This window comes from Danio aesculapii, chromosome 15 (assembly GCF_903798145.1).
Source record: "Danio aesculapii chromosome 15, fDanAes4.1, whole genome shotgun sequence".
Taxonomy (NCBI): Eukaryota; Metazoa; Chordata; class Actinopteri; order Cypriniformes; family Danionidae; genus Danio; species Danio aesculapii.
The window spans coordinates 35,877,827-35,892,953 of NC_079449.1; the positions used below are offsets into that span (position 1 = coordinate 35,877,827).

General features: G+C 39.2%; 1 protein-coding gene across 2 annotated transcripts in view; it reads left to right on the forward strand.

The window, feature by feature from the left end:
• LOC130242272 (cell adhesion molecule DSCAML1) overlaps positions 1-15,127 on the forward strand; it is a 163,505-nt gene that overhangs the window by 110,720 nt on the left and 37,658 nt on the right. For both annotated transcript variants that reach the window (XM_056474324.1, XM_056474325.1), the window contains exons 6-11: positions 2,143-2,418; positions 3,250-3,546; positions 7,696-7,968; positions 10,713-10,994; positions 11,198-11,317; positions 11,400-11,576. In XM_056474324.1, coding sequence (XP_056330299.1) covers positions 2,143-2,418; positions 3,250-3,546; positions 7,696-7,968; positions 10,713-10,994; positions 11,198-11,317; positions 11,400-11,576 — 1,425 coding nt within the window. The remainder of the gene's footprint in view (positions 1-2,142; positions 2,419-3,249; positions 3,547-7,695; positions 7,969-10,712; positions 10,995-11,197; positions 11,318-11,399; positions 11,577-15,127) is intronic.

A 15,127-nucleotide genomic window follows, 5' to 3' on the forward strand; every position in this document is an offset into this window, starting at 1 on the left:
CAGTAAGTACAAAAAGTTAAGACCCTGTTAATGTTTCACTCTGTTATATTTCAGCCATTTGCTGAAATCATTTAAGTTCATTTTTTTTCCCTCAATGTACACACAGCACCCCATATTGACAGAAAAACACACAATTGTTGAGATTTATTAAAAAAGAAAAACTGAAATATTGCAGGATTATGTCAGGTTGGATAGTAAACATTGGTGAACAGCCATTTTTAGGTCTCTCCAGAGATGCTCAATTGGGTTTAATTCAGAGCTCTGGCTGGACCATTCAAAAACAGTCACAGATTTGTTGTGAAGCCACTGTGTGCTTAGGGTCATTGTCTTGTTGGAACGTAAACCCTTTGGCCCAGTCTGAGGTCCTGGACACTCTGGAGAAGGTTTTCTTCCAGGATATCCCTGTACTTAGCCGCATTCATCTTTCCCTTGATTGCAACCAGTCGTCTTATCCCTACAGCTGAAAAACACAGCCACAGCATGATGCTGCCATCATTGTTGGGACTGTATTGGACTGGTGATCAGCAGTGCCTGGTTTTCTCCACACATACCACTTAAAATTAAGGCCAAAAAGTTCTATCTTGGTCTCATCAGATCAAAGAATCACAGACAGACTGTGTCTTGCCCTAAGAAGAGGCTTCCGTCTGGCCACTCTGCCATAAAGCCCTGACTGGTAAAGGGCTACAGTGATGGTTGACTTTTTACAACTTTCACCCATCTCCTGACTACATCTCTGGAGCTCAGCCACAGTGATTTTTGGGTTTATCATTACCTCTCTCACCAAGGCTCTTCTGCCCCAATAGCTCAGTTTGGTCAGACTGCAAGCTCTCGAAAGGGTTCTGGTAGTCCCAAACGTCTTCCATTTAAGAATTATGGAGGCCACTGTGATCTTAGGAACCTTAAGCGCAGCATAAATTTTTTGTAACCTTGCCCAGATCTGTACCTTGCCACAATTCTGTCTCTGAGCTCTTCAGGCAGTTCCTTTGACCTCATGATTCTCATTTGCTCTGACATGCATTGTGAGCTGTAAGGTCTTATTTAGACAGGTGTGTCTTTCCTAATCAAGTCCAATCAGTACAATCTAACAGCTGAACTCAAATGAAGGTCTAGAACCATCTAAAGGATGATTTGAAGAAATGGGCAACACCTGAGTTTAATATATGAGTGTCACAGCAAAGGATCTGAATATGTAGGACCATGTGATATTTCAGTTTTTCTTTTTTTAAAAATCTGTTATTTTCTGTCAATATGGGGTGCTGTGTGCACATTATTGAGGAAGAAAAAATTACTTAAATGATTTTAAGTTTAAGGGATGAAGATATATGCCCCAAGGTTTTGGTTGAGAGTACCCACCATTTGAAGGAGGATACATTAAAACCCAGATCTGTATCTGGGTCACTTTTGGGGTTCATTTCAATTTACAGAGTGTTGAATTGTCTAGATCGTACAAAGTCCTCAAATCCAAAGGAGAGGGTTCAGGTTAGGTTGAGAACTAACACAAAGCTATCAGACAAATCTAATGTCCCAGATCTCATGTGCTACTGTGCTACAGGAATAGAGAGATATTGAATATAGTATAGCAGGCAGTAAGAAGGTAGCCCATTTGTCTTTAAAAGATGTTGGCACACCGGTAGGCCTCTGCCACCATCTTACTAAAGGAGAAAGTAATATGAGAGGACAGAGAGACGATTTTGGCCTCTCTAGTCTCACCCCTGCTCTACAAGAAATGTATGTGTGTTTGAACAGGCATAAGGAGGGATCTTAGACAGGGATGGTATTGGCTGGAGTCTTAATGTGAAATGAAGAGGGGAATAGAGGGAGGGGCGGCGGGGTGGACCTTTGGACTTTTAGCCAGTGGGCACATCACACCGGTGTGCTCACACAGATTTTGACAGGACAGGAGGGGAGGAGGGCACACACAAGCATACATGCCCAGACACACACACACCATCATACACACAGGCCTCCAGCACATAACACCAGCTGCCTTATTGTTCACTGACATTTTCTTTTTCTATCTATCTATCCATCTATCTATCTATCTATGAAAATAAACATGATCCTAATTTTTAAACTAAAATTGTAAACGTGTCTAAAGACTTCACTCTGAGACTCAAACATTTTTTTTGTCTTTTTCCACAGAGCCTCTGAGAGTCACATTATCTCCCAAGAACTTGAAAACCGGCATTAGCAGCACAGTGATTCTGTCCTGTGCCGTTCAGGGCTCACCCCACTTTACCGTCTCCTGGTTCCGCAACACAGAACCCATTGTGCCTGACCAGCATTTCTCCATACAGGGAGCCCACAATGAGACACTCTTCATCACGGCGGCCCAGAAAAGACACTCAGGGGCATATCAGTGTTTTGCCACCCGCAAGGGTCAAACCGCACAAGATTTCTCCATCATACTGCTTGAGGGTAAGTGGAATTAGTAGATGACAGAATAGCACTGAAGGTTGTGGTTCTGATTCTAACTCCGCAGTGTAGTTATTTTTGAACATCAAAGATCCAGATTTAGATTACTATGATCTTTTTTAGCAAGTCGCACTTTGTTCTAAATGGATACAATAGAAGAGTTTTCCATTAACAGGTATACTTTGCTCTTTGTTATTAAACTGAAATGCTTTGAAATACACAAACCAATATAAATAAACTCAAAACACATTTTTGGAAATTGGCTCATTTTACAAATCCCCTAGAATTAAACAGTTTAGTTTTGCCATTTTTGTAATCCATTCAGATGATTTCCAGGTTTGGCTGGGGTACTTTTAGCTTAGCATAATTGTGAGTTTCTTGATTTTTACACCAGAATGAGAGTATAGTTCCTAAACATACTGACCTCGAAAATATAAACTTTTCAAAAAGGTAATAGTACACAATGTAACTACAGACAAGTCAAACTTTAAATAGATTTTTTTTTTGAGTGAGACTCTAATGGTGTAATTTGATTCAATGGTTTATGCTAAGCTAAGCTAAATGTGCTTCCACCAGACTCTGGCTGAATGAATTAAAAATGGAAAACCCAACTGTTTAACTTCAAGTTACTTGTAAAATTTGCTTATTTCCAAGAAACAATTTAGCTTGCTTTTTTGCTGAATATCTGGTTAGGTCATGGATTCAAAGTCTAAATCAAAGATAAGATAACGGTAGTTACACTGAATTACTCAAACAGAACTGTTCACATGAATTCCAACAGTGGATTTTTAACAGTTCTGAATTATTCTTTATTTCTCTCCCTTCTCCTGTCAGACGGCACCCCAAGGATTGTCTCGTCTTTCAGTGAACGTGTGGTAGCCCCTGGCGAGCCCTTCTCTCTCATGTGTGCAGCCAAAGGTGCCCCTCCACCTACCATCACCTGGACACTGGATGACGAGCCGGTAGCGCGGGACTCGGCGCACCGGGCCAGCCAGTACACGCTCTCCGACGGCTCCACTGTCTCACATGTCAACGTCACCAACCCCCAGATTCGCGACGGGGGCGTGTACCGCTGCGCCGCACGCAACTCGGCCGGTAGCGCCGAGTACCAAGCGCGCATAAACGTAAGAGGTGCCTGTCTACTTTTCAATCTCAGACGTTTAGGGTTATAACCCACCACCACCCTGTCCCTTGACCCCTGATCTCCACCCGCCTCATCTCAAGCCCAGAAATCATTGCTTCTGATCAACTCAAGTGTCAATGTGTGTCTGCGTGGGTAGGGTGGGTGGGATGTATGTGTGTGGGTGGAGCGTCTTATGTTGTTTGTTCATCTCAGCACTGTCACCTGTGTGTTTTCTCATCTCAAACGCCATTCTTTCCACTGTCAGATCATCTGTTTTTGTTCTCGTTATCTTCCCTCTTCTCCTGTTTGTCTCTCCATCTGCTGAGTCTTTGTTCCTCTCTTTCACACATACACGGTGTCTCTGTCTCGATGTCTCCGGCTGGCTGGCACACGTGTGGTGTCCTGGCTGTTCTGGGACAGAGTGAAGAGCTGGCAGTATGGAGACACCATCAAGCCAAAGAGAAAAGAGATACGTCAGCTAAGAAAGCAGACTTCGAGAAGAGAATATAAGTTGAAACGGCTGAAACGAGTAGCGATGATCATTAGATTAGAGAAGAGAAAAAAAAAAAAAAAAAAAAAAAAATATCAAACTATTCCCGGAAGCTGCTTTAAGCCAGTCGATCAGACTTAGTTTGCCAGATCGGGCATAATATGCTTGAGACGGTCAGTGAAGGGACTATGGGTAGTCCATGGGTGTAACGTCTGAGACTCTGACTAGAAGTGAGATTGAGTCATGTTGACAGGCCTGTTGAATTTACCCTCTCTTCCTCTCTCTCTGTCTCTGAAATGTTCAGTTATGACATATCTGTCTGCTTTAAGGAGACATGCCAGAACAATCATTGCAGTGAGAATGAGACCCTGTGCCAGGGAGCCACAGTTCTGCACACACACACACACACACACACTGAATGATACCAATGCTCATGGACACATTCATATAGTCTTAAAACACTGCTGCCTGACTTACACACTGACCGCATTATGCTCATGAAAAATGACAGCGTTGACTTTAACACACATCCTATCCATCCTACGCACACACATTTATTCTTGGGATGATAGTTTTGCAAAACAATATTTAGCAAACACAGACACCAGTGAGCAATCAGGCCCATTCTTCCTGTGAACAGCACAATAGCTGTGCTCAGTTCCTGTCTGGATCCTTATCTAAGTTCATACATTCATATATTATGTTTGAGAACAAAAGAAAAATAGAGAAATAGAAAGACAGCCAGAGAATAACTGTGAAGAAGAGAGAAGAGGGATACTGTGCGACAGTCTTCTTGAATAATACATCAGGGTTGACTTGTCAGAGCGGTGACTTCAAAGCACAACGCACGCTGAGCTGAGAGAAAGGGAGAGAGCAACAGAAGAAGAGAGAAATACGAGGATGAGGAGTGGGCTGTTAGAGAGGATGAGAATATTTGTGTGCATAAAATCTCCATATGCCCCATCGACGATTTATAAACTGTTCCACCTTCCATTTTGAAGCAAACAAAATGTCCTACTGTACGTCTTCTCATTACTCCTTAACGCACAATCCACCTTGTCTCTGTTCTTTTTACTTTTTGAATGTTCAGTTATCGGCCATGCAAATCATCAGTGTCCTACCATCCATTTGTTCATACGCCCCTCCATCCTCGTGTGTGATCTAAGAGCAGAGTCCTGTGGAAAATCTGAATTCTCTATTCTCAAAAGGACTGAAACCAAAAACATATGATCATTTCTAAACTTTTCATGTTTCAGATTGACTTGTCTTGCTAGTAGCATGAACCAGAAGTTGCTAGCATATGTCAATCGCATTAAAGGGCATTCACAGTGACAGCAATTCGCAGCACCGTGTTTCAATAATGATAATTTGAAGTGACTAGAGACCAAAATGTGGGACAAGATTTGTGCAAACTTTATTCAAATGGGTTTTGCTTGAAGCTGGCCAAGCTGAAATGCTAGTCTGAGGCCTGTTGCACAAAATGAGTTGAACAAACAGTTGATAAAACCAAACAAATGCCACCTGGTTAAGATCAGGTTCAGTGGTTTCACAAAGCTTGATGTAAACCTTCTCTGTTAAAGAGCCCCTTTTATGCATTATAAAAGGTCATATTTTGGTTTTGGGGGTCTACAACAACAGACTGATATGCATGTAAGGTCAAAAAACACTTTCATTGTCTTATAATATGCATTTATTTTTAGCTAATTATTCCAACGACTCCTATATGATTTGTTCAGTGATTTATTTGTTCACAAACTCCTCCTTTGTGTGAGGCTAACCTGCTATGATTGGTTCAATGACCCAGACTCTTGTGATTGGTCAGGAGTGCATTAAAGCAATGCAGTTAAACACCAGTATATTCCTCTATTCTTAACCTCAACTCAAAGTAATAACAACGATACACATTCAGTATAAAACTTCTGTATTTGAAAAATTGACTGTGCCACTTGTGTATGGAACAGCTGATGGTGGCCATAAGCAACAAACAGCAGGAGATCACGAGCACAAAACGCATTTAATTTTGCAAAGGAAATGGTTTTGGACTGGTTTTGTGAAATAGCCCATCCAGATTTTAATCACACTTCAAATTGTTTAGGAAGGAGTAACAATTACAGGATCTGGAGGTAAAAGAAACTGATCCATACAAACTGTGTAACACTTACTAGCAAAGTTCCGTACATTAGCAGTCTTTGCTGATCCCTCCTTAAAAAAAAAAAAAAAAAACGGCCAGTAAATCCCACACTACAGGGTAGGTTATTGTATCAATCATTAGAAAAATTACAGGAATGAACACAGTACTAGGTTTGCTATACTGTGGTGTTGTTGTGAAAATGAATTTTAATCCATACAGCCGCATGTCTGACCATCTCTCAGTGATAGTAAATTTGGTGTCATGATTAATCCCATGACCCCACGCACTTCGCCTGAAGGTACAAGCGCGTTTATGTTTTACCGGATTCAGCAGTTCATATTTGCTATTGTTTTGTGTCTACATCAATATGAACAGGCAAAAGATCCGGACGAACGACTAATCATTTAAACAACTCTGAGTCAAATCTTTTATTTTAAAAAATATACACTTTTAAACAAGGTGCATTTTCAGATTTAAACCTCAGCTGTATGTTTTCATTCACTTAGAGATCTGTTGCACACTGCATGGAAGGTCATTTTCAAAAACCAATAGGAGCTCTTTAACTCAGGGTTTAACCCAAAAATTTAATTGTCAAGACTCAGGGAGTGGCTTATTGCATCATATCACTTTTTGGTTCAGTTTGGATTAGCTCTCTACACCAGTATAATACCTGTTTCAGAGCAGGTTGGCTCTAAAGTTGCCACGTGACAAAAACCAATTAAAATCAACCTACCAAGAGTTTGCTCAAACTAAACTTGAACTTACACATTTAAAACCTAAAACAGCTTTGTGAAACAGGTTTCGTCTTACAAGACGAAAAAAAATCCCCAAACAATTAAAGTACATGAATTTAACAACTAAGCTAACCAAAGTAGTCTCAATTATGCTGTCTCAATAGGGTTAATATCAATGATTGAATCACTCTCAGTGTGAATGCAGATAATGCTACAGTTGTATCTATTCATTTAACATGTTTTAGCTTAACATGGTGCAGTTTGCTAAATTCTAAATAACATTCTAAGGCCTCTGCTCTCACAGTCCTTTAAATGTGTGTTTTGGGACATTGCTATGAAATGTGATGTATTTTACTCTGTCTACACAAACACATTAGATTAGTATTTTATTGTTATGATTATGCCACACATAGCATTATCATTTTAAAAATGCATTAACTTATTAAAATAACTACACAGAAACTCTCCTAATTTAGTTGTTGAATTCATATGATGGCATGGGTTGTGCCAAGCTATGATGAAGGATATGGTACAAGACACATTGATAATTTTAATGCACACAACTATTACACCACAATCTCTGCTGTGAAGACCAAGGGCATTCTAACCCCCTCCTCCCCCTCCACCACTCACTCTTCTCCTTTCTTCCTCCCACATTTCTCCTCCTTTACCCAAAATATCCATGCAAAACCTGGTCTCCCATCTTCCTCTTTCTCAAATCCTTCTCTTTTACCCTTGTCTACCTTCCACATTCTCCCTCTTTTTCCTCTCCCTCTTTCTCTCTCTCTTCTCTCTCTTGCAGGTCCTCCCAGTATCCGTGCTATGCGGAACATCACAGCTGTGGCCGGACGCAACACATTCATTAATTGTCGTGTGATTGGGTACCCTTATTACTCCATCAAGTGGTATAAAGATGGGATGCTGTTGCCAGACAACCATCGCCAGGTTGTATATGAGAACGGCACTCTGAAGTTGAGTGATGTGCAGAAGGGCATGGATGAAGGGGCGTATCTGTGCAGTGTGCTCATCCAACCCCAGCTCTCCATCAGCCAGACTGTCTATGTCACAGTCAAAGGTTGGTGCTTACTGCTAATCATTTAAGGAATGTTTAAGCCCTTGCAAAAGTCACATGCTTTCAATATTAATCCAAAAACTGAAAAGGGTAGAGTCAATTTGATTTAGGGCCTGTTTATGTTTTCAAGGGGGGAGATGATTGTAATGCTGTTGCTTTATATATGTGCATAATTATTAACCTAACAAAAACACACAAATAGTTGAGTATGGCATATGGGAAAGCATGACATATTATATTGTCAAAAGTTTTGGGACACCCTTTCATATCATTGAATTCAACTGTTCCAATCACTTACATTGCCACATATCTAGACATGATTTTACAATCATATTTGAATAAATGGGCTGCTCTCAGAAGAAGTAAATTCAAGCATGGTACTTGGACAAGTTGCCATTTGTCCAAACATAAAAAAGTTTTACAACTAAATATTCTAGTAAATTGTTAGTGGTATTAAAACAAAACAGAAGCAATTGGAAATAACACTAATAGGATCATCACAGATCAGGATCAGCACCTACTAAGGGGTACAGAGTTAATAGCTACAGACATCTAAATGTTGTGTGGCCTTCAGAATAGCTCAGGAACAGTATGTAGAGAGCTTTTTGGTTTTTCCATGACCGAGCAACTACATCCAAATCTTTTATCGCTAAGTGCAATGCAAAGCTTGGGATTTTTGGAGTCAAATGGTGATTTTGGGGGTTGGGGTATTGGTTCTATGTAGATTGCTACGCGACCATCAACCATTTTCTCAGAAGATGACAAGCTGACAAAGCATTGCTATAACTCTGATACAAGTTTTATTTATGGAAAAAAATTAAAAAGCACTGCAGTGTTTGGGTGTTCTGTATTTGTCTAAAGAATTTAGTCTATTGAAATGTGTAAATTCCATACAAAGTATGAATCTGCTCGGCGAGTTCTTATTACATTACTCGCAGTGTGCTCAAAGCATTCTGAAAGATGTTTTCAACTTGTTGCGTCTGGAAGCTTGCGGGCGTCGCACCCATTATGAAATTTCCCTATTGCAAATAACAAACTTGCATGCGAAAAAGACACAATATGTGAATGGCCTCTAAAGCCGCTGTCAATTGCGATCTCCAGAAGTTGACAAATAGGTTGCAAACCTTGGCAGTTTGTGGGTCCTTTTTCCCTTTGCTAAGAAACTTTCCAAAGATGCCTATTTTTGCATGCTTGCAGAGCTTAAGTGACAAAGACGTAACCGAGAGAATATAGTAATTTTTCAGAACAAAAGATTTTTCAGAATAAAAGATCATTCAGACTCAGATAATAAATAAAACGGAAATAATTAATGATTCTTGTGCGGTCTGGTACCAGCTGATCCACGGATCTGTAGCGGTGCACGGCCTGGGGGTTAGGGACCACTGGTGTAAAGCATACAAACACTGGATTCTACAGCAGTGGAGATGTGTTCTCCTGATGAGTCTGAGTTTAAGGGTTTTTAGGAAAAAGTTTTTGTCTGACTGCCCTTTACCAATTGAAAAGTTTGGTAGAATGAAATTAAGGTGTGAGGTTGTATTTCCGGGGTTGAGCTAGCTGAGCTTAGTTCTGATGAAATTAGTTCTTAATGCTTCAGTGTACCAAGACATTTTTGAAAATTTTGTGATCCAAACTTTGTGAGAATGTTTGGGGATTCCAACATAACTGTGCTAAAGTGCACAAAGCAAGGTCCATAAAGACATGGAGGAGATTTATGTGAACAAATTAATAGAACACTTTTGGGATGAATTAGAAAATTTTGAATCTCATCCAAAATCAGTACCTGACCTCTCAAATAGTCTTCTAGAAGAATTGTCAAACGATTCCCATGAACACACTCCTAAACCTTGTGGAAAGCCTTCCCGGATGAGTTGTACAGTAACTGCAAAAAAACTGAAAAAAGAATTTTCCAAAACCTTTTTATTTGAGACTTGCCATTTCTTGAAAACATTCTTACTTAATGAACAGATGCCCACTGGATGCTTTATCTTTTTAATTTCTTCTATGAAGTATATTGGTTTATGTTGGCAGAATCTGTGTGTTTTGGTAAATTGAGTGTGTGTGGTGTTCGAATGAGTATATATTTAAGCTTTAGGTGGGCGGTGAGGGTTGAGGATGGTCTTTCCCCTCAGCTGGCACAAAGACCCTGAGAGAAAGCACACGACTAATAGCCTTTGATTAACAGGATTACAGGCCTTCCGCAGCATTACAACCATTCATCAATTACCCAGTGTGCTTAGCATGTGTATGGAGGTGGAGGGGGGTATTTTTCAGTATGTTAAATGTAAATGAAAAGAAGGTTAGATTTTGAATCTTCACTTCACCATATGTGTCCATAAAAGAGGCCACAGCTCTGGTACAAAGACAGTGAGGTCCACTGTGTTCATTTGCATGAATGTGTATGTGTATACTTGTACAACAGAACACTGACTCTAGTGTGAAGTCAGTATAGTGTGCTGCTTGTCTTGTCATGTCTCTGATTTAATTAGCTGAATTTTAACGAGCCCCAGATTAAATCCCCCAGATGTCTCCGATGGAGCCCCCCACCTCTGTTTCCATGGCAATGCCATTATTCCCCATGCCAATTGGGCTCTAATTAGAGCAGCTATTATGGGCTGGAGGGGTGGGATGTGTGTTAGCGTGTATGTGCCTGTGCATTTTTTGGAGGGTGATGGGGTCAGGATTACACTGCAGACCACGGAGGATTAGATTTGTAATACTGAAAATCTGTCCCTCTCTTCTTTCATCAGTTCCTCCCCTTATCCAGCCCTTTGACTTCCCTCCCACCTCCATCGGTAAGCTGATGTACATAGCCTGTGTGGTGTCCTCCGGAGACATGCCAATCCGGATCACCTGGAGGAAGGATGGGCAGGAGATTGTGTCGGGAACAGCAGGAGTCACTATTGAAACCAAGGAGTTCATGAGTTCCCTTCAGATATCCAAAGTTTCACTCAAGCACAATGGAAACTACACCTGTATTGCCAGCAATGACGCAGCAACTGTCAGTTCAGAGAGACAACTAATAGTAACAGGTGAGCAATGGGAAGAGGTTTATAGATCAGCATAATGAAATATGATGCTTTACTGTAATTTAGCAAATACGTTTCTAGACCAGGATTACTTGTTTAAAGGTTAGGGCTTGTTTAACAAATATTCATATCCAACCGAATATGTTTAATTTGACAATCACTTTGTTGGTATACAATTTACAAAAATATTATGTTCTTCATTGTAGTTCCCCCTCGTTTTCGGGTTCAGCCTAATAACCAGGATGGTATCTACGGCAAGTCAGAGGTTCTAAACTGCTCTGTTGAAGGGTACCCTCCTCCTAAAGTTGTTTGGAAACATGCCAAAGGTAACAATTTGCTACTGCATGTCTAAAACATAAATTTAAACATTTTTATGAGCCAGTGATGGACTTTAATTTGTTTTTAAAGGTATAGGAAACCCCCAGCAGTACCATCCGGTTCCACTGACAGGTCGTATTCAAATCCTATCCAATGGTTCTCTGCTGATCCGCCATGTTCTAGAAGAAGATCGGGGATACTACCTGTGTCAGGCCAGCAATGGAGTGGGATCCGACATCAGCAAGAGCATGATGCTTACCGTTAAAAGTATGTCTGATCTCTTATGTACATCTTTACACACTATCTACAATTTTTTTTAATGCAGAGTTCAAAATACACAATGTTGCTTACAGTATGTCTGTTATGATTGTCATGGTATCAGATGATGTGTATGTGTCTGCGTGTCAGAGTCAGAAAACGTCATACATGTTGTATCCCAATAAATCATTGCTTGTATCTTTAACTACGTGCTTATAGTTAATGACAAGGCAGAACTTTCTTCCTTTCTTCCAACAATTAAAGTATAATTAAAGAAGCAACGGCTACAAACACAAGACACTTTTTACTAGCTATCTTGTCTTCACAAAGCCCCTAACAAGAAGGTATGCCTCAAACTAAATTGTAATTTGAACTGAAATTATTCAGTTTCAAACAAAATTCACCCAAAACGAAGTTCATTTTAAGTTTATGCAGTTTGAAACAGCTCACCGAAGTAACCTTGTGAGAGAGTTAATTTTGGCTTTAAAAACACCTTTAATTGGTCCATGGCGATTATGCAATCGATGGGTGTGTTTTTCCCAATATTTCCTCATTCCACAGGAGTCAGACAAGAGATCAACATCCAAACCAACAACACTAGCCACATTAATACACTGAAGAGTAGCGGAGCTGGTACAGATGTATCCGCACCTGTATGATCGAAACAGCAGAGGGGAAGCCTGCCTTGTTGCGCCACATCTTTTCTATGAGTGCACTGGCAGTGCCATCCGGTGTCTGTCTGTAACAAACAGAAAACAATCTAAAGATCTGATGTGCTACAGTGGTGCTTCTCGTGAAGAAGTTTGTCTGCCAGATGTTTATGAAATGTTTTTTTCTCTCAAAGCCATCATTGTTGTGTTTTGGGGAACACGCAAGCAGTGTAAAACATTTACAACCCAGCTAGCGGCAGTGCAGGTTTGTTAGTGTGTTTGAAAACAGTATACTGTCACTCAGTCTTTTCAAACTTCTTTTTGCCAACAAACGATGAACAAAAAAGAGATTTGTTTGAAGTATACCGGGGCTTTAAAGACAGGAGTACTGATGCCACAGCTTCACAAACCTGTTCTCCATTGGATAAATCTATCTAGCAGCACCAGTACCATTTTCTACTATTTGTTTAACCATGTTTGAAAGCTGTATAATGAGGAGCTTCAGTGCTCTAATTGGTTGACATCATTAATGGGACAAAAACCTGATGATGCATCAATTGTTGTCCACTGTAACATGCTATTCAAAATAAAATAATCCTTATGTCCACTTACACTTACAGATCACCAGCACACCCTCCATCAAACAGATCATGCCAAAAGCATGATGCATCTTAGCCAGCAGGGAAACCCAATTTATGATTGTACAACACTTGTCATGGACAAATGCTAATGGTCATGCAAACAGCAATAGCAACATGCCTAACTCAAGTATATTCTACTGTGGCCACTCACATTTTCAGTTGCCTTGATTGGTGATTTTCACCAATGTAAAATTAATAAAAGACAAAAAAAGATGTGCAAGGCACTTATAAGATTATTAAGAAACTAACTGATCATAGCATTGTGAAAATGTAAATCAACCCAGGGCTGCACAATAACAGAAAAAAAAATTATCCTCGAACACATGGCAATAGAGCGATGCATGTGTTGGATGATTGTTTTTTTTTTTGTTAGTTTTTTTTTGCATGTGCGATCAATTCCTGATCCTTTGCATGAAGTTTTAATCAAAATACTGATAATTTAATTACTTTCAATGTGCTAAAATATTTGTTAAACGAATGTTATTTTAAAAAAAAGCCATACCTATTAAAACTGTAAAACAGAATAAAGTGCATGGTCTAATTGGAAATAAAGGAAATTAGTTATCTAGGCTATTTCATTATTTAATGCATATAATAGGCTAGTTTTTTATAAATTGAGTTTAATTGATCTGAAACTTTTAATTAACTTTTCTTGTAAATAATAAAGGTTGCATCAGATTGATGAAAACGAACCAAATTTATTATTTTTTTTTTTACATTGGAACAATTGGTTACAGTGTCTTCTATCTACATGACTGGCAAATGCATAAGAAAAAAACTGCTGAATCTCTGCGAATGTTTGATTAACTTAGAAAACAAATGTTGTCTAGTTTAGTGATGTTAGTAATGCATAGAAAATTCCAAAAGCAGAATTTTCCAGAGCTCATTAACACATTGACGACAGCCACTTTGTGATGGCTTTTAAGGTGGTTAATGAGGTTTTTTGTGTTACCTTGGGAAGTTTGGACTGAACAGAAGCAAAGGCTACCTGATCAACATACTTGCAAAAATACTTGCAATCTAGACACAGTCACTTCATGCTTGTAATGCGGTACAATCCGTAAACTCCACTCATTAAAATGACGACTTGGTCTTTATACTGTAAAATTGCGAGGATATTTAATTATTGATCGTGCACCACAAATATCGTTATCGTGATAATACAATTAATCTTGCAGCCCTACATGTATTGATTAAACATTTTGGCAGATGCTGATAACTTTATAACTCTTTATATTTCGAAGCCAGGTTAATAAATATGATGAACGGGTTGAAAAATAAAAATCTTGGTATTATATTTTTTCTGCAAAAACAGTGCAAAAATAAAAGGCTGGTTGATCACAGTGGACAAATTGGCAATTGTAGCCTACTTTAAATTCATGGTAAAAAAAAACAAACAAATTTCCCACACTTTTGTCATCTTTTCTCTAGCATGTGTCTGCTGAGAGTAACCTTTCACATCATGCAAATAGCACCAATCCAAACCCCATCACCAACGAAACAACCTAAAGTAGTTAAACCAGGGGTCACCAATCTTGGTCCAGAAGGGCCGGTGTCCCTGCAGGGTTTCGCTCCAACTTGCCTCAGCACACCTGCCTGGATGTCTCAAATATACCTAGTAAGACCTTGATTAGCTTGTTCAGGTGTGTTTGATTAAGGTTGGAGCTAAAATCTGCAGGACACCGGCCCTCCAGGAACAAGTTTGATGACCCCTGAGTTAAACTAATAGAAATAACAGTTTACTGACAGTAAGAGGATTTTTTAAAGATACTTTTAAGATAGAGTAAGCATTTACTGGCTGATATCCCAAAATCAAACTAAAATCAATTGTGCAATTAAAAACTATCGATTCATTGTCAATAATTGTAAGAAAAAAAAACAATATTGGTTAAGCTTATACGTAGCACTCTGATATTTATTTCAGGAACTGTGTCACTTTCTATAACTAAATGCTAGCATGTTTCTAATATAACGCTTTAGTACTGTACCCCGCAACTCCAAGGTCATATAAAGAGATAATATGCAAAAGAGATAATGTTGTTTTTAATAATTTCCATTTTTTTATTGTCAGTTCTTCAACGCACAGTAATAAAATATGTTTTATGCATAAATACTTAGTTAAATGTTTGAGCAAATAAGCTTTTCATATTTTTAAGCTCTTGGTTATAACTTGACCATCAATTAGTTTTAAATTAGCGATATTGTTCACTACTGAGTAATATAAATATTTACATTTACACTTAGTCATTTAGCAGACGCTTTTATCCAA